Below are 26818 nucleotides of genomic sequence, written 5' to 3'. Positions count from 1 at the left end.
GACTTTAAATACTTCTGAGAAGGACACATTCAACAAATATTTGTACAACCCCTGACTTGAGATTTTTCCTGTAAATCTGGTGTTATGGAGAGCAGGAGCATTGTTAAAGTCAGCTCCAACTGCTTTCCAGTATATCTGATTGGACATGTAGGTACTGCTCAGTTTATGCAACAGAATTAAATCTTTTAAATATATTTGAAATGCTGTTTGTTATTTATTTCAGCCGGTAGGTTCTAAGATTCTTCTCTCAAGTTTCTCTCATTTAAATCTACACTGAACCTGGTTCATGTGTTCATGGATTTACCTATTCATGAGTTTTTCTGTGGAACATAACTCCTAATTATTTGCAAAAAATGCCTAATCACATTTTAGGCAAATGTAGAGCATTTCTACAATATTAGAAAGAAAAGCAGCTCAAGCTGGAATACCCAGGAACAATGCATGACATGCTAGATTTTAACTTCTTTGGAAGTGCTAAGAAAGTTTCCACTATTGATGCTTTCTAAATATATCTGGTGTATGAACTACTAAAACAGGCAGGAGCAGAATGTATTTCATAAATATTCAATATGAAAACATCATAACGTGATACATTTGAAGAACAGACTCACTTGGCTCACTCTTCCTTCTGCTTCTGGCTGATTTGAGCCAGTTTAGAAAAGACAAGGGACAACTGGGTTTTCAAAATAAAATGATAAGTTTCTTTCTGTAACACAAATGGTTTTGGATGTTTCCATTTTGCTGGTATGTTATGCTAATGTGATCAAAAACAAAGTAGATTCTGCAATGTTGTTTTACATTTAATCTTTAAGTCATTAGCTTGTCTGTCAGACAAACTGATTGCTCCAGCCTCTGGTTTCCTATTTGTTGACATTCTTGTGTCATTTGCTGTGCATTTGACACCTATTTTTTTTTTTTTATCTTATCAATTACAGGCTGTTATGTATTCACACTACAATGTTGGGATATCTTGAGTAAGAGTTTAATCACATCCACACCCACACAGAAATCCTGCTCGCTCCCTTGCTGCCTTCAGCCCAGCAGAAGGAGGTAATCTATACCAGCGTGTCCTGCAGGCAAATCTGTTGGGGCAGCAACACAAATTAACACATGTTTGTGTTTGTGTAGAACAAGATGTATGAATGGGAGCTAGTGTCATTTTGAAGCTGACACCGTAATTTGATTTGCGCACGGAGAAGGGGGCGAGGCAGGGCTGGAGATGGGAGGGTTTTGAAGGCCTAGAGGCAGACAGCAGGACGCTGGGATCCGTCAGCAGATAAAACATGTATTGTGAGACAAATGTCTGACTATACAATGACCAACTATTTTCGTTTTACTCTTCGGTGCGCCTTTTTTGTTGTAATTTTACTTGTCAAAGTTGAGATTGAAAAAGCAAACACACTGGTGTGCACATACACACCTTTCATTTAATTCCTCTGGATATTATCCATCCATCCATCCATCCATCCATCTTCTTCCGCTTATCCGAGGTCGGGTCGCGGGGGTAGCAGCTTCAGAAGGGAGGCCCAGACTTCCCTCTCCCCAGCCACTTCTTCTAGCTCCTCCGGGGGAATTTCACAATTATCACAAACCCTGTTATGCTGCCCACAGCTCCCTGTCTGGCTTTACAAAATCTTTATTGTTTGTGTCTTTGCCCTTGGGCCAAAAACAAATCATTTTAATTTATTAAGCTTTTTGTTCACATTTCAGAGCTATTCACATATACAAGAACTTTCACAAAGTTACCATGAAATGCAAAACACCATTATTGACAAGAACTACCAATACATGAATGCTAATTCTGAAGCTCCACTATGGGCATCAGGTGGGATTACAACTTATATCTATCTAAATATATTAAAGAGTATATACTATATATATAGTATATGTCTCTCTCTATATATAGATATATAGTATATATCTCTCTCTATATATATAGATATGGAAATATATATATCTATATATATAGAGAGATATATCTATCGATCGATAGATAGATAGATAGATAGATAGATAGATAGATAGATAGATAGATAGATAGATAGATAGATAGATAGATAGATAGATAGATAGATAGATAGATAGATAGATAGATAGATAGATAGATAGATAGATAGATAGATAGATAGATAGATAGATAGATAGATAGATAGATAGATAGATAGATAGATAGATAGATAGATAGATAGATAGATAGATAGATAGATAGATAGATAGATAGATAGATAGATAGATAGAAGCACTGCTGTGAAATGTTTTCCCTCTGACTTAAAGTGGACATGCCATTTTAAATGCTTCCTTTTCACATGTAATTCATTCAAGTAGAACTGCAATGCTTTGGTCCAAATTCCAGGTTATTGTAGCTCAACAGATTCCTGGTTTACCTCTGTGCTGAGGCATGTTTTAAAGCAACTCGTTCTGCGGTCTTTTTCAACGTGAAGGAAATATTGCATGCCCCGCCCCTCTCCAGGTCACAGATCGGTCCACTCCACCCCATTCAGCCATTTTTGTAGTCTGATAGCAGCAATACAATTATCTACTGGCAGAGAAACATTTTATTCCAAAGTTTATTAAAGACGTCAACAACAGAAGACTTGTCCATTAGATGTTACATGTTAGAGCCAGAGTCTGACCCAGAGAATGAAGACGACCAACCTGCAGAAGCATGCATTCAAATGAATGCATCACAATGGTGTTGTTACTGTATTTACACCCTCTCCGTACACACCGACTATCTAAAATAAGGAGCACAGTTTAACAGTAATGTCCATGCATGTCACATACATATTAAAATATTAATGTTACCACAATATGAATGAAGTAAACGAAGCCTTAACATAAATAAAGAGTTGTCAAGAATGTCACTGAAAACATTTGGTTCATTTTTCTTTCCCAAAACAAAAACAGCAAAAATAAAGCCAAGTATTAAAACTAAATTATGCAGTACAGTTATATCCTCAATAATCCTCAATGTTACTGTCAAACCAATTGCCAGAACGTCATTATCAACACACAAAATTCATATCTGAAATTAGCTTTGTTGTTGTTTTAGCATTATTAGCAGCTTATTGCTTTGGTGTGTCCATTTGGTGTGTCCATTTCTATAGAGAAAGAACTGATGCCTCAATCAGACAAAGTATTTCTGAAAATCCCTGTTTACTGAAGCACTCAGTTCTCCGTGCAAACGAACCTTCCCCACTGATTTGTTTACATTCCTGAGAAACATCTAATTTAACCACTCTTTAATTTGTAAATGGCTGACTTGATGTTGTCTCTTTCTGCTTGCTAGCAATTTTATGAAAGGAGGCTTCCTGTCAGATTACCACATCAGAATTCACTGAGCTCCTGAGAGTAACCTAGCCTTTCACAAACGTTTATAGAAGTAGTTTGCATCCCTAGGTACTAGATTTATTGAATCTGTTCCCATGGTGATGTTTGGAAGACCGGGATTCAACTGGATTTGTGAGCAAATACTTTGAGCAATATATTAGCTGTTTCCAAATTCAGGGTCTGCGTCTTTCGAAGGACAGATTTGTAAGCCAATTACGTCAGCCTGGTGACAAAGCCTCAAAGACTCCTCATAGAATTCAAAAACTCCTTCAAATGCATCCTTCTTTTCCCCAGATTTGAAGGATGGGTCCGGTGTATCCTTCACGGACCACTCTACTCCATGATTCATTACGGGTCCAAACTGAGCAGTATTGGCGGTGAAGAGCGGCAAACTATTTGGCCATATTACACAAATGACACAACATGATTTTTTTACAATGTTTTTAGGCGAGAATGTGACTTTGTAGCTCTCAAATATCTGCTCGGATCATCAATTTGTTACCTAATTGCAATATTGCTCTGACATTTTCGAACATGTCTGCTCCCACTGCATTAACAGCCAGCTCCTCTCGCCAGCTGCCAGCTGATCGGGCATTCCAGGTTTGGTATACCGGAGGAGAATGCGTGACTCCCAACATATTGTTATAAAAACTCCTGCTAGCTTTCCCCAATGACTGGAAATCAAACATCGATATTATTCAGACAGGTAACATCTTGTTGTAAAATGTTTGGCTTTTATTTATTCCTGATGTTGCGGAAAGTGCCTCCACTGTATGTGATGATAGCTCAGAAAGTGGTGTGTATGTTGAGTGTAGGTGAGTGAGATGTGTGGCAACCGTCCTCCGGTCAGAATGGGGGGCGCTGTGTGCTAAAAACAAGAAGAACCGGGATGCTGGAAAAGCAAAGAAGAGACAGTATGTGTGAGGGGTGAGTGTAGCCGACGACCGGAGCAGTGGCTAAGGGAAAAACGTCTGTGAAGCTTTCAACTGTTAGCTGGCGCTATTAAAAGTTAACTTCCAGCCACCTTCGTGCCACTGTGTGGTTCATGTTCAAGGCATATGAAGGAGTTAACCCCGAAGTAGACTTCACTTCGGCCCTGGAGGAAGAACTCCCCTGTGTCCTCCGACCACGGTCAGAAGACTGAGCAGGAAAGGTTAACACTGAGCAAATCGGTTTGATTGATTAAAGTTAAGCCTTCAAACATACCAGTTTTATTTAACTGTAATGGCTTATCCAAGATTGGAGAGTATTATATTTGAAAATGAATAATTTGCTAATATTTGTTCCTGGTAGAAATGTGCAATACAGGTTTGAACATTTTAGAATCAAACAGATTTCTTTCTTCTTTTTTTTTTTTTTTTACTATGGAACAGCTGTTACTATAAAGGCAAAGAATAGTACAGAAATTAGGAGTAATACATGGCTAAAAAACAAACTTAGGCTCTGTTATTTTTCTCTTTTCCGCTCTCTGCTTCATTAGGTCAAGGTTGCTATAGGTAACATACTGTAAGTTACGCTAAGGTGGGGGCGGGGACAGTGGGTGGAGGCTAGAGCTGTCCGAATTCACAGCTTTTCTCTTCCGGTCTTCTTATATTGATGGCCTTCAAAGGACACGGTCTCTATAGATCAGGTCCTTCGAAGGATTGACCCGTTCACAGCTATTGTCTATTCAAACAATTACATGAGGTTGGTTGACTTAAATATGACAACGGAAAATAGGTGATAATACTCTCTGGTGTTCACATGGTGCTCTGTGTTTTTTGTTTTGAGCCGATCCATGTCACGACCCTCATTTCCGTTATTCCTTGCACCTGTGTCGCTCCCTGATTGTTTTCCTTCTTAAGCCTCTCTCAGTCACAACCACGCTGCCAGATTATCGAACGCTTTCAGCTAGTAGTTTTCAGTACTCCCATCTCACCCTCATCATTGCAACCACGCTCTTGTTCCCTGGATTTGCCCCTTTTACCTTGCCCTTGTCGGACAGTTGCTGATTGCCCATCTGGATCTCAACCCACGCCCACTCCCACGGATTCTGCTGTCTGTCCCATCGGGCATGACCGCGGCCCGTCTGACCAAGGATTTGGATCTGGTACTTCTGCTGCTTCACGGAGTTAGTGCGCTGCCCTGCATCAGCACTTCTCCTCCCCATGCACTCCCTCCTGAGGGTCAGTGCAGCATCTGCTCTCTTCCTTGTCCCTCGGCTGATCATTCCTGTACCTGATCGCCAAGCCAGGTTGGTGTTCCCTTCCTACACACCAACAGATTTCTTCTTTGTTATTTCTCCAGTCACCGATCTCTCCTCTCCACCCCGCTTCACAGTGCTGCAGCTGATGATCCAGTGTGCCCGGTCTGAGAATAGAATAGAATTACTTTATTCATCCCAGCAGGGAAATTATTTCGCAGTTACAGCAGCATAGAGACAAGACACACAACAACCACCACTGAGTAGCAATGTAGACAAGATAAAATATAACATGCTGTCAATATAAAAAGCAACTTAGAGCAGTCCTTGCAAAGATTCAAAAAATGTAGATACAGTATGTATATGTAAATATATGTACAGCAAGTGTGCCACAGTGCAGATGTGCAAAATTGGACTGATTAGTGCAGAACAATGATTTAGCTTTTATTGTACAGTGAGATGGCATGTGGCAGGAAGGATTTCCTGTATCTGTCCCTACGACAGCGGAGCTGGAGCAGTCTATGTGAGAAGGTGCTCCGCTGTCTGTCCACTATGTGGTGGAGAGGGTGCTGTTTATTGTCCATAATAGACAGAACCTTCTTCAGTGTCCTCCTCTTCACCACAGTTTCCAGGGACTCCAGCCTTAGTCCCAGTACAGAGCCAGCTTTCCTGATGATTTTGTCCAGTCTATCAGAGTCGCTGGCTCTGATGCTGCTTCCCCAACACACAGCAGCAAAGAAGATGTCACCGGCAACAACACTGCGATAAAAGGTCTCCAACATCTTGCTGCACACATTGAAGGATCTCAGCTTCCTTAAAAAATAGAGTCTGCTCATCCCCTTCTTGCACACAGCGTCAGTGTTAGATGCCCAGTCCAGTCTGTTGCAGATTACAACTCCACCACTTCCCCTTTGATCTTTAGTGGCTGTGAAGGTATCTTCTTCCAGCTGAAGTCAATCACCATTTCTCTGGTCTTACTAATGTTGAGCCTCAGGTGATTCTGCTCAGACCACTCCACAAAGCTGTCCACCAGTGTCCTGTACTCCCCCTCCCTTCCATCCCCTATACACACGACAACCGCTGAGTCATCAGAAAACTTCTGTAGGTGACATGATTCAGAGTTGTACTGGAAGTCAGTGGTGCACAGGGTGAAAAGAAAGGGAGAAAGCACAGTTCCCTGTGGAGCTCCTACGTCACTGACCACCACATCAGACAGGACACTGCCCAGACAGACAAATTGTGGCCTGCCTGTCAAGTAGTCAGTAACCCAGGAGATCACTGAGTCGTTGACACCCATCCTCCGCAGCTTGTCACCCAGCAGCAGAGGCTGGATGGTGTTGAAGGCACTGGAGAAATGAAAGAATGTGATTCTCACAGTGTCTCCTCCACCATCCAGGTGCGACAGTGCTCGTTGCAGCAGGAAGATGACGGCATCGTCAACTCCTAAGTGGGGCTGGTAGGCAAATTGCAGGGGGTCTAGAAATGTCCTCACCCGAGGCCTCAGCTGGGCCAGGACCAGTCTCTCTAAGACCTTCATCACATGAGATGTGAGAGCAACTGATCTGTAGTCCTCTGGGTCGGCTGGCCTTGGCTTCTTGGGAACAGGAACCACATGTGATGTCTTCCACCGCAGCGGGAGTCTCTCCAGCCTCAAGCTCAGGTTGTACATGTGTGCCAGTACAGGGGCCAGCTGGATGGAGCAGGTCTTCAAGATCCGTGGTGTAATGCCATCAGGTCCTGCAGCCTTCCCCTGGTGTAATCGCTCCACCAACTGTCTCTCAACCTGGCCTGTAGTCACTGTTAGCTGGGGGTAGGTGTTGTTGTCTGCAGTGGAGATGGGGGAGGAGGGGGCTGGGGGGTGGGGGGCTGAAGGAGAGGTGGTGTGCTGGAGAATGCCAGTAGGTGGATTGAACAACTTGGGGCAGTGTGGATGTGTGGGGGGCTGGTGGTGGTATGGGAGTAGCAGGAGGTGAGCTGAACCTGTTGAAAAACTGGTTGAACTGGTTTGCTCTATCCAGGCCACCAGATATCTATGTGTCCTTCCCCTTCATTCCAGCGATGTTCTTCATTCCTTTCCACACATCTCTCACACTGTTCTGCTCGAGTTTGGACTCAAGCTTCCTCCTTTTAATAGCTTTTAATAGCTTCCTGTCTTTTAATAAATAATCTGAGTTTTCTGCTCACTTTTGTGTTGTGGCTGATTTTCTAGGTACCTCTAGAGTGTCATTACACTTTCAAGACACTCCATTAGGTTAGTTCTTTTGTTAGAAAAATGAACTACAACCGCTACAAAGAATTTGCTGGTGACAAAGGACAAACATTGCCTTCCACCATCTTGGTAGTACATACTGTAGCATCATTTGAAAGTTAAGTTTGGGGAACATAACGATGAGGACGTTTTCAGAGCTCCTAGATGGTTTTTCAACCCAACTCTGTCATGATGGGTTCCAGTTTCTTAACCCACATGCAGAACTCCACCAGGAGAACAGAAAATCAGATAAATAAAGTTTATTTGAACAATATGAAAATGTTGGTGAAAGGGTTTGATTCTTGGGGTAGGCACACGGGGTCATCTGCACACTGAAGAGCAGTAGGGAAGATGGTGAGTTTGAGGTAATCAGAAAACTGGAACTTCAAGAGAAATTAGACTGGTCCTACTTGATTTGAGGGTTACTTCTACCCAGAAGAGGGAAACTGTTGGTTCATGGTTTCAGTATTTTTGTGGGTGTCCTTAAGGTGATCCAGGTTCCAGAGTGAGGTCTTGACTGAGTAAGTTCTGGGTAAATGACGTGGAGGCTGCGGTGGAGGGCGGACAGGTAAGTTCAGGCGTGGAGGAGAACAGAGGAGCTAGCCAACTGCCAGCTGGGTAATCCAGGAACGGTTTATGGTTAATCTGCAGAGATGAAGAAGGGACTTGGGCAACCAGTGGGTAACTATCCACGGCGTCACAAGGAGGGAAAATCCAAAAGCCAGGTCTAGGGTTTTCACAGGGTAACTTCCAAGATGCCATGAAGTATCACCTGAGAGACAGAGAGGCAACAAGAATCGATTGCTAGAAGGTCTTTTAAGGAAAACACAAAGAGCTAACTCAAAGGGCTCAGAGTACCATTACTGGCAAACACTCAGGCAGCGAGATGCTGGCAGTCTGCTCCTCTTAAGCTCCAGGATGATTGGGTGATGAGTCACAGGTGCGCTGACTGAGTCAGCGGGCACGCCCCTCCAAGTGTGCAGCCTCTAACACCATCTGGTGGATAAAAGATGAAGCAGCAGGCGAACAGAGAAAAACCCCACAAATAAAACCAAACATCTAGGTTCCCAACAAACTCCGCAAATCTAAAATGTTCACTGAATAAGATTTCAGTGTGACAGGAACGACGGTGGTAACAGCCGTAGGAGTTTGTCCTGTAACCGATAGGTTGACGATTTGATCCCCGCTCCATCTTGTTTTGTTGTCGTGTTCTTGGTCAAGACACTTCACCAGCCTACCTGCTGGTGGTCAGAGGGCCAAACTTGTTTTTTTGTTTTGTTTTTTTCTGCTATACGCAGACGCCACCTGCGTCTGCGTATTGCGTCCTGACCTCTGTCATTCTGCCCCAGGCCGCTTGTGAAGGGGTGTGTGAATGCGTGAATACCTGAATGCAGGATGGAGTCCTTTGGACTAGTTCATAGACTATACAAGCACAGGCCATTTGCTATTTACAGTTGGTCTCCACTCAGACATAAACATACAGTATGTACTCAACTTCTGGAACCGCCATGGCTCAGTGGAAAAAGAAGCCATCTTGCAAACAGAAAATTGAAGGTTAGATGTTTAGTTTTCCCGTCACATGCGGATATGCTCTAGGGCAAAACTCTGAACCTCAAGTTACCAATCTGCATATCAATGAGTGGTTTGGTAAAAATTATAAGTTTGATCCATTTCTACTCAGATTAAACCTATAGTGCCTTACTAAGTCAATCTATGTATAATATTAGAAAATCTTCACGTCATCATGAACAGCTCTACATGTTTGCCATGTGCATAGCTGAGTCAGGATAACCTCACAAAACTAAAGCATACGGAAGGTAGTTTAACTCCATATTTTCAACATGAAATGCTTTCTTCTGACAGATGATAGTGAGTCTCTGTAGTTGTAGTTTTGTAATTAACCTAAGGTTGTCTATAAGACACTGTGTCTACAGCGCTCACCACATAGCCAGCCATTCTTCAATGGATGTACACCTTAAGTTGTCACCATGCAAACAAAGCACACCTGAGAAACACAGCTCATTCCATCCTCGCGCTGTCTAAATAAAGGCTGAATGAATGAACTTCCTGTAGCTCCATGTTCATTATTCCTAGTGAGAAATGTGTTGTGCCCCGTCAGCATTTTCCCCAGCCAGTTGCCCTCGGCATGCCGTTGTCTGCGCTGTTGTGTGCATGGACCAGATATAAATGGAGCATTGCTGAGGCTATGTAAATATTTGGAGCTGCTGTAGCATATTTTGTTGTACAGTGGGGTGAGGTACACTGGGAGGTGTGTATTTTAGGTGAGGTAAGCTTTTGATGCATACTTTTTACACATTGTTTGACCAGTCATTTTGCTATCAGACATGAAAGTACTTTAAATTTCAAATGTAACACAAAATGAAAAAGGTTTTGTTTTTACCCTTTTTTTGCCAACCAAAATGCCCAAACACAGGTCCACACTTATTATACCATTTTCAAACATTTTCAATGCACTTTTACCATCTTTATATCTCCTTTGACTTATAAAAATTTTAGTAATAATAGTGAGGTAAACAATAAAAACATGGAAAGATGCATTCCCCCAGGTTGTAATGAAATGAAATGACATGCACATGAGAAGACGATATTTTAATTGTATTTTTTGGAAAATTACAACTACCCTTTTTCATCAAATAGAGTTCAGATTGTCACAAATTGTGCTTTATATAGTACAGGGTACTAAAGTATAATAGTAATGTGTGAATTCTTATTTATTACATAGATTGAATATGTTACACATTTTCATGCTATGAATCTCTTTTTTGTGATGAAAACCTGAATAACAGATTAAAAACAATGAATACCTTTGTTGTTGAGGTTATATGTCTATTTATTCAATACTTTATTTTATTCATATGTAGTTTTCAGTTAAAATCAAATTAATTGATCAACTAATTAAATGAACAGCTATACATATTTGCCATCGAGCTAAAACATGATATATGACATATTTTTTTGTTGATATAGACGTTCTATAAATCTCAATATTTATTTTAAAGAATCATTGATAGGTATTTTGTTTACCTAAACACAAAGAAAGAACCACAGACAACGTTTATGAGTTTTCAACCAAGCTTCTGCAGAAGGAGAAAACATAGCAAACCACTTCTTCAAGGTGTTTACCATGCGTTCTGACTCCCTGCAGCAGAGCCTGTCTTTTTATTAAGCAGGAAAAAGAAGGGAGTCGAGAGTGAAATGTGGGAGAGTGATACATCAAAGAATGGCTATTCTGAAACAAGGAAGAACACACAGGCCCTTTAAGGAGTATCCCTAGATTAGAAAGCAGCTGCAGCTTCAATGTTTAGGGAAAAAGCAAAGTTTTGTCTTTCACACGGTTTAATAAATTCCTCCTCTCTGGGGTGTGAATACTAAACCTTTAAATGAAAACAAACTGGTAACTACTTATGTAAGAATGATAACAAAACATAATTATTCTAACAATCATTGTGTGGAATTATCAGTTTTGACCAGTTTGACTACAACTATAACAAATAATTTCATTGAAAAGCAATGTTCTTATCATTTTGCACCAATGAGAAGCTATAAATTATCGTTAGTATAGTGGTGAGTATCCCCGCCTGTCACGCGGGAGACCGGGGTTCGATTCCCCGACGGGGAGTGAAGTTTGTTTCAGGTCCCTCTTGAAAATGAGATCTAGATCTCAACGGGGTGTACTTGATTAAATAAAGGAATATATAAAAAAAGAAAGAAGGTGCATGATTAGCAGCTAGTTGCTAACCAATCATGGTATTCTTCCAGGGTGTGCAAATCGTTTCTATCATCTCTCTCTCTGCTTTGTCTTTGTATCAGTGGATCAGAATACTGCCACATAAAGTATTTAGAAGAGATGGGGGGATCTTAGAGTGTTTTCCAGGTGGTGTCTGCCGGCCCAATGAGCTGTTTTTATTTGTCCTCTTTTATAAGTGCTTGTTGGCCAGGTGATGCATAAAGATCATGAATTTTACATGTAAAAGCGTGCTACATTCAACAAACGCAAACAAAAAGAAACAGTTTTGCTGAATTGTATTAATCAAGTGTATTTGTTTACTGCCTTTCTTGTTGGTAATATATTTCTCTATTGCTTAACATTTAATGACAGTGGGCTCTCTACTTTATCAGTCTCTCTAAGCTGAAACATTGTCTTTATTTTCTCCACCCTCATGTTGCTTTTTCTGTCGTTCTTTGAAATCTACATTTTCTTCCGGTTGCAGCAACTATAATAAAGCATGTCTGCTGCCAGAGTGCATGCTTCGGTGACAGTATTCATTCTCCCACATTTTCCTCTGCAGCTCTTTTTATTCAGTCTTTCTTGACATCCAGAGTCAAAAGGATGGATAGGGAGAAAGAGAAAACAGAAAGCGGATTAATGTCCACCGACCATGACTGAGAGAAACATACTGTATGTGTGCAGGGAGAAGGGTAAAAAAAATGCCCATCTTTCTCCTCATCCAGCCTTTTCCCTCTGTGTTAACAGAGATTGAAGGGATAAAAGCTGGATTCCCGGATCAGGGTTCACCTTCTTATTGTCATTTCAGGGAGCTTAGAGGTCAAGATGCTGGCTTTCAGTCCTGCAGATCAGAGGGTGTCTTTTTAGGCAAGTCCTTCATAGACCCATAATCAGCACAGGAAACCAGCTCCAGAAGTCTGTGTTTATGTGTGGCCCACTAGGGAAGTGAATTCAGGCAGTTTTTGTACATCTGAATCGATTAATCTTGATGAATGTGATGACTCAATAATTTAAATAATCATCAACTAATTTAGTAGTCAATAAATTGTTTTACAGACTCAAAAATGGGCAGAAGTTTAAAGAGCAACATACGGAGAGCAGTAATTAAATCAAAACTGCAAAAAAAAAAAAAAAAATCTATAGATTTTGCATTTAAGATGGAAAACTTTCTTGGTTTGTAAATACATTAACCCAGAACTTGTCAAGTGGTAGTTTTAGCATGACCCTGTCCAAATTCAGTAATAAAATAAAATAAAATAAATAAAAGTAAATAAAATTCTATTCAGCACCTTTTTTCTGTTCGTTTATCAATCAATTAATCCAAAAACAAACATACCAGCTCTACACTGTTATTGATGTTATTAATATTAGTGATATTATGTTAGTCCAGCAGAAAAGACTGAGATTTTCCTATGTTGATGTTTGAAGGATGTTTTATCTCCAGATGGATCCTTTCCTACAAATTATATCAAGCTTTCACTAAAGGAATGCTGCTATTGCAATTTTGGTAAGAAAATTTGCATTTCTTGTTTAAAAAAGGAATTGAATTATTTGTTTACTTGCACCTTGTAATTTATAACATGGTATAAAAAAGTGGCTAGATGAGAAATCTACAGAATGAGCCAATATTTTTAATTGATTAATTGTCAGAGTAGTCAATACAGTAATTGATTACTAATTGTACTATAATTACTAATTGTAATCGATTACTGTATTGTAATTTTTTTTGTACTTACTTTGTCAAGTGTTCTGTTTGATCGGCATCAAAAGTATGAACAAAATACACACCATGTAACATTTTGCGGACACCTCCATGAGATTGCTGTGAGTCGGATTCTTCCTCTCTGTGCCAGGGTCAGAGTTTATGCTCTATAGTATAAAACCTGACCCCAACTGCAAATCAGGATTTCACCAGCAGTGATAATTGGTCAAGCCCGTTCTTTACTGGTTAGTAAGCAGTAAGCCACCCTCAGCTGCTGCAGCTTCGCTTTGCCAACAGTTCAGACAGACAAGCAGCCCATCTGGGAGCCAATCATATGCTCAGACATACCGCGATGCATTTAGGTGCTTCTTTGTTGACGCGGTGCAAAATTAATAACTTAATTGTCTATCATGCATTGGCACATTAAACATACTGTATTTCCACAGTAATTGTCTGGAAAATGTGTATGAACAGTTATTATCCTTCTTATGTTTATTTTGGTGCTATTTGCATACGATCTTATGCTTAATTACTTTTCATAACAAGCACATTAATTTAAGTCAGTATGGCATGCTTGATTAAAAATAGACCTTATGGCAAAAAACAATAAATAAAATGAAGTAAACTAGTTCAGCATCTATTCAGATGTTACAGATGAAAGGGAATGAATATGAGTATGTGGTGCATTTTTTCCAGTTACATCTTAAATCTTTCACTCATTTCCTTTTCTAGGTCAAAGCTTCTATTGGGATTTTTTTCTCATAATAGGGCCAACATGATGTTATCAGCAAAAGGCTGTAATGTCTGTCATGTTAGCTCAGCATGTCAGTGCCAACATTTACAACCTAGCAGTCAATACTGAGCACAGCTGAGATCTATTGAACAGTCAAAGCATGTTGATTTTAACCAGCTGGTACAAACATTTCTCACCAAAGGTCATTGAACCAAACACTTTCTTTATTCAGTGCTGTCTTTGTTTGTTGGTCTGAGCATGGCCGGCTCAACCACCAAACATTATGCTGCAAAAAATGTACTGCCCAAATATGATATATATAAAAACTCAATTGAAGAGGATATGAACAACAACCAAGTTATCTAATGTACATGTGCTGTAAAATGTTAAACAAGAAAAGATTTCTTGGAATAAATTAAATTAAAATAAGACTATATGTTAAGGTAACAAATCATGATTTCCCAGGTGGCAGTTTACTCAGATCAGCCTTGCAATTCTTCTTTCAAAAGACAACTTTGTAAAATGACAACTTTTCATCTTTATATTTTTAACTTTAAACATAGAAACTGAAGCTCTAAATAACATTGAGCCTACCAACTCATCCTGATTGATTGAAGTCTGCTTCTTTAAAATGTCACAGTGTTGCACCGTTTTGAAAAACAAAACAAAAAAAACTGTATTTGCAATAGAAATCATCAAGACGAGATATATATGCAATGACAAAACCTTTATGTCAGGTTATACCTTTTTAGCTGATTCTCTTCTGCAATCACTTGATGTGAATGCTGCATCCATGGCAGAACAAATCCCTAAGCCTTCATTTTAACAAAAGAAATTTTGAGTACATATTATAAAATCGAAATCATCTAAACATGCAAATTGATTTGCATCAGTAAATTGTTGCATTAGTAGAAGGATGTTAATATGGTTATATAAAATGCAGACATCAAAATCAGACCAAACCAACAGGGTGCCCGCAGGAAGGAGAAGTCTCAGGAAGACTTTGATCATCTGATTTGGACTGACCAGGCGCTCCCAGACTCTTTGATTAATCCCACCTGTCAGAACCTGCACAACAGCAGAAAGGAAAGCTGAAAGCAGGAAGGCCCTGAAATGCAGAGTAGAGGTATCCCAACTCTCAGCTTAGGAACTTGCTTAAAAAAGAAGAAGTGTGGAACCGTTTTCAAAGCGCAGCTAAAAAAATTAATTGAATAGGTGAGCCACTGTAGGGATCACTGGTTAAAAATTAAAAATATCTATATCTAAGTATGTCCGCTTCATATCATACAGGAGTCGAATTCAGTCTGCTAATTCATTTCAGCCCAGTTCATAATCAAATTATAAATTTAGAATTAGTGTTATCCAGGCCAGCTTGGTTCAGCATATATTATGAGATATATGATAACCAGTTATATTTTATAACTTAAGATATCTTACATCTGAGGATGATCCAGATGATTTTGTCGTCAATTTTGAAGCAATTCCTCATCCTGAGCAAGCATGTGGAAACAGTTGGATGAAATGACTTTCCTTCAACAGGAAGAAAGCAGTGTGCTGCTGACCAAGTGTAGAGCCAGGGTGGCTTTTTATGGGAGGAAGCACTGATGTGCCTGATATATGATCTGATGTGCTGACTGTGGTGAATAACCGTTCATTTCTCCAAAGCATTTTGTTGGTACTAAATCTGATTTTATTTACAGTTATCTAATGGATGCTTAAATATTACCAATGCCAGACAGAGTAGCTTAATGTATCCATAAAAGGTCTGATGCAAATTTTGTTAGATCTGTGTGTAAAAATTAAACACACAATCCAAATGAACATAATTCACAAAATAGTGTCAATCATAGATTCATTGCTCTCTACATGCGTATGTGTCATGTATATTTCACAGTCTGTTTGTTTTGTTGGATTCATTCATCTGAAATGGCGGAATATCACGCCTGATGCTTAAACTCTGACTCCCATTTATATTCCATGTGTAATTTCTATCTGCGTCTGATCAAATTTCCAGTGGAGTCAACTCAGCATGGCGGTATAATCACTTCTGAGTTTAAACACCAATTTAGCTTTTACTTTGGTTTGCACTAAGTGCCCTACACTATTTCACATTAAAAGCCTTCCAGCAGTCAGGAACGTATTCCCTCCTTTTCCTCAAAGGCTTTTAGAGTCAAACATTCATCAAAGGCTTCAAGCTCTGTTAGCTATCCTGTAACAATAAACCACAACAACAGCAACAAGAAAGTGGCAGCAATCGGAATTATGTAGTGTCTGGAAAAGGCATTTCTTTTAAAAGGGATGGAGTGGTACTTGGGGGAAATGACAATAGTGTCCTTGACTGAAGTATATTGCTGCTGTTATGAAGATGGAAAACAAAATGACTGCCTCTCCGTTGTTTTCCTGTTTGTTCATGTGAGCAAAATGCTGACATAAATACTCATTTTCACTTCAAAGACTTGTAATGTCCTTTATTCACCATAGGCTGATAAAGAAACTCCATTAACAGTAGCTTCTTAGAGTCGTTTAGCTGTAGTGGTAAAGTAAGAAGACGAAAGCTGAATACAGAATGTGAATTTGGGGGATTAGTTCATTGGTGGGCTGTGGGGGGCTCCCTAGATGGGTGAGGTAGGTAATGGAGCTTTTAGCATAGAAATAAGAATTAGGAAGCGCTGTTGTGTGTTCGACATGAAATTGCTCTAAAAGACCAGAGCTTCCCTGTGGAAATACTGGAGGGTCCCTGTCAGTACATTCATACCTGGGTGGCAATGGGGCTTTAGTCAGCCTCCAAGATCATGATTACCTCTGGGTTTATACTGAACTGAGAAAAAACAAAGAAGGGATTATTAAAGTATCCACTGTGGCATGGCTAGGACTCAGAGGAAGCATTTATTTTGTAAAATGACTTTTGGATTCATTAATTGTTTGCATGAGCTTTTAGAGCATATGGAAGACTTAAATTAATATAGTATCTGGCAGCAAAGCTCCCAAATTGCCTCCGAAAACATTAAATACAAGAAAAGGAAAGGTCAGAGTTAGACATAAATTGGCCCAGATGGAGACCTGTATAGGCTCCAGTTTGTAAAATTACAGTCAAAAATTAAGAGCAATAATTTGGGTTTCCCTGTCATAAAAGTAAAAATGGGGGGTGGGGGGGCATTTTTTAAAGTCACATTTTCATTGTTTTTTTCATTCATTTCTAAATTTCACAATTTCTAACTAAATAGTTAACAAAACAAATATTTAAATGTTAAATGTTTAAATATTTACATTGCTAACTAAATATTTAACACCAGGCTAAATATTTAGCTTGTTAACTAAATATTTTGTTAGCCAATTAAGCATTTACTTAGCAAGCCAAGTATTTACTTTAAAGCTAAATACTTAGCTCAGAGCTAAATATTTAGCTTCCTTAGTAAATATTTATGGGGTGCCATAGCCCAAGATATTGTCATAATTATTCACTGTGTAATTTTACAAACTGACAAATGGCACCTCGTAAACCTGTAATGGCTTGCACATGACCATTGATTAATGCGCTACAACATCAAGAAGCAGGAACTAGAGGGAAAAGGTTGTGGCATCACAAGTCCAGCTTCTGTGTCAGAAAGGCCTTTTTCAAAGCATTCAGCAGCCAGTACTAACACAGAAGACTTTATGCCCAGCATGTGGGGCATGACATGTCTCACTTGAACCCAATGCATAAACGTATGGAATGTCTTCCTGCATCTTGTTTAAAGAATGTCCTCAACAGTCTACTGCACAATGTGACTCCCTGACCTCATGCATATCCACTCTGTGACCCCTATCACACTCTGTGTTGTTTGAAACACATCCTAGTTGTGTCAAAAGTATCACCATTATTCACTGCTTCGACTGACTCCTGCACTGCCCTCCAAGTAAAAAACAAAATGGAAGTTTTGCATTACATCTTACCATGTAGTGAGGGTATAAACAGATTTCAGTCTCTTCTACATGTCAGAAATCATAGTTTTTCCTTATCTTGACATTGTTGCCCAGACCCTTGTTTTGAGGGTCTATTGTTACATATTGAGCAACTGCAAGAAAGGTGCGTATTACACCAATGTGAACCTTTATTTTGTCTGTCATGATCCTGCTATTTACGTAGAAATCTCTTCATGGTTGGGCCACTTCTTACATCACCAGACTTTTAAATCACAACTACTCTAACTAGTCCCTCCGGTCAGCTGATCAGATGCTTTGAAGGGTCCAGCGCTTTAAGCTGAAAGTTGGAGGAGTTCTCATTACAATACAGTCTATGCCTACCATGGATTTGTCTTCCATGATTGTTTATGTGTAGCTTCCCAAAATCCATATCAGTGTGTTTATCAGTGCTCTGTAACTGAACCATATTCTGAAGACACAAGAGTGATAACATCCCTCTTCCCTTTGTTGTCTTGTGCAGGGTTCCTGAGTACAGGTGACCAAGCAGCCAAAGGGAACTACGGTTTGTTGGATCAGATCCAGGCTTTGCGTTGGACCAGTGAGAATATAGCAGCGTTTGGTGGTGACCCGCTACGCATCACCGTGTTTGGCTCGGGTGCTGGGGCATCATGTGTAAATCTCCTCACTCTGTCTCACTATTCAGAGGGCAACCGCTGGAGCAACTCCACTAAAGGTAAACTTCACCTAACAAGTGTACTTACAAAATGATTCCTTTTTTCATTGTCTCACATACAAACCTGGGGTAAGTTTACCAGTAATTTAGTTTGGTCTGAAGGCTGAAGCCCATTTCTTTTTTTCCATACAATATGATAATTATCCAATTAAAGATAAAAACATAAATGATCATTTAATTTAATTTCCAAGAAGTGCAGGTGGTTGAGGAATCCAAATGACCTCGGTGTTCATCTAGACAACAGACTGAATTTGAATTAATATGAGTCACAACAACATTTAATTTTCTTTTGGGAATAAAGTATTTTTGAATTGACTTGAATTCAATAGTCTGAAATCATAATGGAAACTCTCCAATGTGAGTCATTAAAAACTATTAAGCAAAGAGAAATGGAAAATGGACCGGATTTATGTGTCTCTTTTCCAGTCACTAGAGCCACATTCACACTACCAAACAGCCGCACATTTATACAACATCAAAATGTGGAAGTTGGAGTCAAACCTACAAATTTGGATAGGAAGCCAAATACAAAATCAATCCACAGTAATGTAAAAGATTCATTGCCATTATAAGTTGTTAATGGTGGATCTTGTGGCCAATTATTGCAAAACCAGTCATTAATTAGGAGTAGGTGGAATTGTTTTTCTATGTTAGGGTAGTATGCTTTGGACACTTTTCCCAAATATTATCTTCATCTGAGAATAAATTTGTTCACTTACACATTTAAGTGGAGCAAAACCAAGCAAAATTGAAGAATTTGGTTTGATAGTAAACACTTTTTTTCATAGCACTTATCTGTCTTCTTCAATGTTTGATTTTCTGTCACTGTACAAGTAACTTTTGTAATTAAGTAGTGCTTGAAAGTAATATTTGCTGTTGCCTTAACTACCAAGGTCAATCTGTCAAACATGTTCTTTAAAAACTGCTCAATCATTTCATTGAATGTAGAGTTAAAGTAATTAGTAAAAGAAAGCAAGAGTTTACATGATTTCATCAAATGTCTTATTTTTATTATTCAGTTTGTTCACTTAAACTTTCTTCATCTTATCTAAAAAGAAAGCTAAGTAATTTACGCTGTGTGTTTTTGTCCTCAGGTCTTTTTCAGAGGGCCATTGCCCAGAGTGGGACAGCTCTGTCCAGCTGGGCTGTCAGTTTCCAGCCAGCCAAATATGCACGGATGCTGGCCCGTAAGGTGGGCTGTAACCTGGAGGACACAGTGGAACTTGTGGTGTGCCTGCAAAGAAAACATTACAAGGAGCTTGTAGATCAAGACATCCAGCCAGCCCGCTACCACATTGCCTTTGGCCCAGTCATTGATGGAGATGTAATACCTGATGACCCTCAGATACTGATGGAGCAAGGTATCAGTTAAACTTACCATGCTCTACTGAAGATGCATTTTGCTCTGGATTGTGATCTAATAGCGGTCTATGCTTATGTTTACAGGTGAGTTTCTCAACTATGACATAATGCTGGGAGTGAACCAGGGTGAAGGCCTAAAGTTTGTGGAGCTCATCGTTGACAATGACAATGGTGTCCAGGCCAATGACTTTGACTATGCAGTGTCCAGCTTTGTTGATGACCTTTATGGTTACCCAGAGGGTAAAGATATTCTGCGTGAGACCATCAAGTTTATGTACACGGACTGGGCCGACAGGCACAACCCGGAGACCCGGCGGAAGACTTTGCTGGCCCTGTTTACTGATCACCAGTGGGTAGCCCCGGCTGTAGCAACAGCTGATCTGCACTCAAGTTTTGGGTCGCCAACATACTTTTATGCCTTCTACCATCACTGTCAGACAGAACAGGTACGTCTCTCTATGGTTATACCATGGGTTCTTTTAATGTTGTTCAAGTTAAAAAGCCAGAAAAGACTGATCGACAGCTTCATGCTGTTGTGCTCCTGCCCCAAGAGGGAAGCTGTCCTGCTGACTTGTTCATAGGTGGGGACATAGCAGAGTGGGAGATCAATAGGTAGAGCACAGTGCACAGACGGGAACTGTATTATTATCTATTTCAGTGAAGATACAGTTGCAAGTGGAGAAAGCAGAAATTATATCTATTAAGGATGTCTTTAATATACAAACAAGCCTACCATGAGATATTTTACCATCTTCTCAACATAGGCTGTTGCTACTGCAAACTGGTCTTGGATAAGGCAATAGCGGGTATTTAAGTATTAGATTTCCTCATTGCAGTCCAATCTTTTGTCATTTTATAGATAAATGTAATTTTCTAATACCTGTCAAAAATCTTAACATTTAAAAAGAAGTTAACTCTGATTGTGATCTTTACTATGAACTTCTATGAGTTTATTTTAAAAATGTTCAGTGACCACACCATTTGAATTGTCAAAGTTTAGATTTTTTAAAGACCCTTGTCTCCTCTAGTGTGACCCTTTTCTATTCAACATAATGCCCTGAAATTTGCTAATCTAAATACTTACTACTTATTATACAATCTGTGATAAGTAGTACACCAAAATTGACTCCAAAAAATGTATAATACATAATTCAATATTAAAACTTTGACATTCATTTGTTTTCCTCAGCTGAATGTGTTTTTCCACTAGCATGATGTGTTAGTGATTGTCAAACTTTTTTTTTTTTCTGAGATGCTTTGCTAACTAATGTTTTGCATCTGTCACACACATAATAATATTGATGTGATTTGTTTCATCTGCTGCTCATTAGGTACCACCGTGGGCAGACGCAGCGCATGGAGATGAGATCCCATATGTGTTTGGGCTGCCGATGATTGGGCCGACAGAGCTGTTTCCATGCAACTTCTCCAAGAATGATGTGATGCTGAGTGCTGTTGTCATGACCTACTGGACAAATTTTGCCAAGACCGGGTATGAACACATTAGAAATTTTGTTAATAATGCTTAGTTTTTATGTAGAGAATTAAACATTACTTTTGTCATTGACTGAGCTAGAAATATAGGAAATGCTGTAGTTCATGTTACCCACATACTAAACTGGCTTCAGTAAAAATTCAAAAATACTGAAATTCAAGTGAAAAATCATGAAAGGAAAATAAAACTGTATGTGGATATGATGGAGTTAAACAGGGAATTAAATTAAAACACTGCAGTAAATACCCCAAAGCAGGGATCAGGGATCAACTGTTTGTCCACTGAGTCAAACACGTAGTAGGACAATTACATGAAAGTTGTGCCAATTGCCTACATTGGTGACTTTTGGAATAATCTACATAGCATTTTATGTCTTCAGTTCAACCCTAATTCAAAATAATTACATCGATTTTAATTTGTTAAAAAATGAAAATGAAAAACATTATAATTATTTTCAAATACTATTCAAGCCTAAAATAGCAACATGATGCTAAACATGCAGCATGAACACAGACATCCCCAATGTTAATGTCAGCATCTACACATTTCTAAAGAAGCTCCATAAATGTTCAGGAGTTCCTGAAACTCTGGAAAGATGAATGGATAGAATATAACTTTGCACTAATCTGATGGTTGGAGAATCTGAAGAACAGATTAAAAACAACAAACATCTATGTTGTTTAGTTTACATGTCTGTTTACAGAAAAAACATTTTTTTATTGAAAATGTTGCATATTTTATCATATTGCTTTTGATTAAAGTGTTATTAACTGCAGTTAATTAAATACATACCCTGCAACAGAGGTGGGTCGTGCATCTGGTGCCATCAGAGGGACTTTTTTGATTTCATGCACCACTATGACATTACAATTATGCAAGCCACTAGTGCTAAAGAAAAAAGCACAATATTACAAGGTCTCCTTATTGTGCGGGCTGTGGAGAGATTAGCCTGCTCCTGGCTGCACATAGACACTCAAATCTGATTGGACGAAACACACAAACATGTATGGGAAGTGGCACAGCTCAGACAAACGTAAGAAACAAGAGTAGACTATTTGAAGAAAATTTATCAAATTTAATTGAACAAACATAATTTAGGTGTTAAATATATATCTAAGATATCTTAAGGGTTCTGATAGAGCAGCAGATAAGGCCTCCCAGGCCATGTTGGCACACCACTGCCCTGCAATCACCTCGATTAAAAATGCTAATGGAGTCCCACCACTAGTTAGAAGCAACATGTTGTAAGGGGCTTTTTACCAGGATAATTAGAGCAACATACAACTGCCATTGCAAGACCATGAACAAATCAATCATTTTATTGTAATTGTGTTTCCTCAATATTAAACTCTGTTTGATGACTGAGGGGGTCGTGAACAGCTCTGCTGGGTTTTATGGACCCCACAGTGTCATTGGTATTCTTCTTACACACCCTCCACATATCTTTAAATTCATTATTAATTAATGGTCATGCACGGCAAAGGGACATTCTTTATGACCTAAAATTAAAATGTCCTTTTCCTGCTTCTGTCTCACGTTGCCTTCCAGCGTCCAGCTATGGCTGTAATTGTTTTTTCGAGGAATAATAGGGGTACATCGGCTTTTTCTGAGCCCCACGCAGTAACCCTAAGGGGAACAGAGAGCCACTAATGATCTACATATATAACCCCAAATTGACGTGGAATGCTCGGTACCTGGGAGATTTATGCCACCCATTTGAATGGTTAAGCATGTTCCACATGAGCTTTGGCCGGCTCCTTATGCCGCTCTCAGACAATAGGGCGCTCAGTAAGACTGAATGGGCCACTGCAGCACAGTGTTCAGCTCAGATTAGGAGTTTATAGCACAGGACTTCATGTTCAATGTCTTCTAAAAATCCATCTGTATGTTAAACTTCAGGAGGGTTTTCATATGGAATGCTTATCAATGTTTACACTGACCGTGATCTCTGTGGTATTAAGTCCAGCAGCTAATATGTGAGGTAGATGGAGCATAATATGATGTTTTAATTACAGCAAAACCTAATGAGATAATCTGCATGGCTGAATTCCATCTTCACTCTGACGACATCTTTGGTGAAAGCATACGTAATTTATGTATAAATATGCTCACTTCAAATAAAAAAAAAAGAATTTAATCTCTGACATGAAGTTTTATCATTATTTTTTATCATTCAAATTTAAGATTAAAAATTAATCATAGGAGGCTACTCTCTACATAAAGGCCTTTGATTCTGTCAGAACATTTTGAAAAACAAAAACTTCTGAGCTTTTTGGAGTTTATCGGATGTGATTTCTGACACCGTGGTGACTCACATCATATGAAACCTGTGGGCTGCACTTCACTACTCCATTACAACATCGTTATAATTACGTCGATTAGCCTGTGGCAAATGCCATGCTCAGTTCAATATTCTAATTTTAATAATTATACAGTGTGGTCTCAAAAGGTCCTCTAAGTACTCAGTTTAAGTTTTAATTCTGACTGCAAAATTTAAAATGTGCTTGATGCTATATTGGCTGTATACAATATTGCAATATTGCATTGAAGAAAGTATTTGCCCTCTTTAAAGACCAAAAAACCTCCGTAAGGTTAATGAAGTTTTGAAAAGATTTCAATGCCTTCTTGATTTCTTTGTACACAAAACCTGTTTACTCTGAAGCTCTGATCCACATTGCAATGAAAAAAATGATTTGTCCCTGAATTTGTTTTTTGAGCCATTCACATAGACGCAAGATTACTAGTGTGCTTTGGATTATTGTCATGCTGCAAAATCCATGTGTGTTTAAGCACAAGAACCAACAGCCAAACATTTAGGATTTTCTATATCAGAGCAGACTTCCTGCTTCCATTAACATGTCGCACTACTTTTACAAACAGATGTAGCAAGATTCACACATCACAAAAAAAAAAAAAAAATCGAATTTAGTCTCATTGGTTCATAGTATTTTTCCAGTTTTTTATACAGCTGTGGAGGAATTTTAGACCATTCGTGTATTTTGGTTGCCTGATGAAAGTCCAGTGCCTTGTTTTACATTTTGCTTAGTCCAGAGTCTCTGGACCATCAGCTATAGAGAAACAATTGCTTGCTGGAGGCGTGGAATTTAGGTGCGCACTGATTTATTTAGTGCAGATTTCCTTCATTTTGGGATGTCGGTGATCGGCAGATATGTACATGTGAAGTCGATCTTATCTACTGGTCCACCTCAGCAAAATGTCTAGAAATCAACCACTGTCGTCTTCTGCTCCATGAGAGAGTTTTGACAGACAGACCGGCCCACCAGGTCATGTTTTCATGTTTGCAGTTAATAATAATTACTCCACTGTTGCCAACTAAGCAACTTTCTTGCTATATTTAGCAACATTTCAGAGAAAAAACTTAGCGGCTCAATTGGAATCATCAGGTTAAGCTTTTAAAAGATTGGTAATCTGCGATTTGCCAGAAAAGTGCAATCAGTGCACCCCTAGTGAACTCTGTTAAAGTTTAAAACCATTGGGTCTGATTTTAGAACATTTCTTATTTTAATGATATATAACAATACAATCCTCTGACAGATCATGACTTCTTAAAAAGTCATAAAGAGGTTTCCTCTGACTCTCCATCTTCCAGACCAGGGTGTGTATGTGTGTATGTATATCCTCTGCATTCAATGAGTATTTATTACCACAAAATAATATTGAATGTGCTTTTACATTGATTACTTTGGCAGTATACAGTTAGAATATACTTGGAATTGATTGATAAAACAATTTTAAAGCACACAAATGTTTACCTAGAAGGTTCTATTTATGCAGCCCTGGAGGGCCACATAAAAAGCTGTGGGGGGCCAAATTTGTCCCACAGGCCTTGAGTTTGACATGCGTTCCCATAAAATGTTGCTGTTTTACTGTTACAACCTTTCTTGTTTAAACAATACCATTTTATTTTAAGGAGATATAAATCTTGTTATGAAGCGATCTAAACTTGCAATGAGAAAAAAACGTTTTGATGGAACTCTGCTCCTGAATTTACAGTATTTCCTAGTTCTGGCATTTCCAACGTTTCAGTAGTCTGGTTAACTTTGAACCTTTATTCAATAAAATTACATTTTAAAAACAGCATTTTTAAAATTTTCTTGCCTTCTCTGATCTTAATTTCTGTTTTATCGTCTGAAACATTTGGGTATGACAAAAAACATTCCCACAGAATGGTATGTAACATTCTTATGGATGCTCCAGAAGAGGACTGGAGCAGCCATGACACCTTGATTTTTTTCTGTTTTACTGATATAAATACACTCAATTTAATTTTCTTTTCAGGGACCCAAACCAACCTGTACCACAAGACACCAAGTTCATCCACACAAAGCCCAATCGCTTTGAAGAAGTGGCGTGGACACGCTACAACCAGAAGGACCAGCTTTACCTGCACATCGGCCTGAAGCCTCGGGTCAAAGAGCACTACCGGGCAAACAAGGTTAACCACCATCCTGTCTCTGATTTATTTAGTCTTTTAGTGTTTAATATAATTTTATTTGATGTTTTATGTTTTTTAGCATTAAATAAGTCATGCAGCTTGGGCCTTTTAAAAGCTGGCTACATTTCAGGTACACACTGTTAATTAGAGGCTAATGTTACAAAAGGGAGAAAGGCTCTAAAATGTTAGAATTAAACACCATCAACAGTTTGTATTTCATAACAAAATAGGTGTGTCTAATAACTTTGTTAGAGATCAGTTGTAATATTTTATGGGCAATTGTGTAGCTGTTGCAGTACAGGCCTAATGCTACCTTTATATATTCTAAACTGAGTGCTGTCGTTTGGTTGTTTATCTCCTATAGATAGGTCTGTTTAGGTGTTTTTCATCAGGCACCCTACTTTCATGTACAATACCTTTTTTTTCCCACCAGGAAGCTGAATGTAGAATCTACAGGCAGTTTCGTAGTATAATACTTTTGCACATCATTTATACTTTTAAATACATTTTACTTTAAAAAAAGAGCAAACAGTAACCTAAGGTTTTAAATTCTTTCTTTAGTTTAAGCTATCATGATGCCTTCTTGTTCTTCTCTCAGGTCAACCTATGGTTGGAGCTGGTTCCTCATCTACACAGCCTCAATGAGGTCACCCCACTCATCCCTACCACTACCAAGGTTAGTGGCAGCCACAGTCACTCTGCTGTAGCTCACCAAGTCACAATATGGCTTTATTTTTGTCATGACTAGACCCCTCAAAATATGTTTCAGATGTTCCAACATATGTTGTAACAAAAGAAATTGGTGCTTAAGAGAGCCTGCATAAACAAATGCTATATAACTTATTTGAACTATAGCAACGATGTAAAGAGCAGGCCAGGATTCCTCCACAACATGTAGGACAGACATCCCAACTTCAAGTTGTTGC

General features: G+C 39.0%; 1 protein-coding gene across 3 annotated transcripts in view; it reads left to right on the top strand.

The window, feature by feature from the left end:
• Positions 1-26818, top strand: part of nlgn1 (neuroligin 1) — a 351083-nt gene that overhangs the window by 318520 nt on the left and 5745 nt on the right. For all 3 annotated transcript variants that reach the window (XM_023339778.1, XM_023339776.1, XM_023339777.1), the window contains 6 exons: positions 18367-18579; positions 19674-19940; positions 20026-20387; positions 21273-21433; positions 25736-25892; positions 26491-26568. In XM_023339778.1, coding sequence (XP_023195546.1) covers positions 18367-18579; positions 19674-19940; positions 20026-20387; positions 21273-21433; positions 25736-25892; positions 26491-26568 — 1238 coding nt within the window. The remainder of the gene's footprint in view (positions 1-18366; positions 18580-19673; positions 19941-20025; positions 20388-21272; positions 21434-25735; positions 25893-26490; positions 26569-26818) is intronic.

Source organism: Xiphophorus maculatus, chromosome 9, assembly GCF_002775205.1.
Source record: "Xiphophorus maculatus strain JP 163 A chromosome 9, X_maculatus-5.0-male, whole genome shotgun sequence".
NCBI lineage: Eukaryota > Metazoa > Chordata > Actinopteri > Cyprinodontiformes > Poeciliidae > Xiphophorus > Xiphophorus maculatus.
Note: the sequence above shows the minus strand (reverse complement) of the source record. Positions and strands in the feature narration are given on the sequence as shown.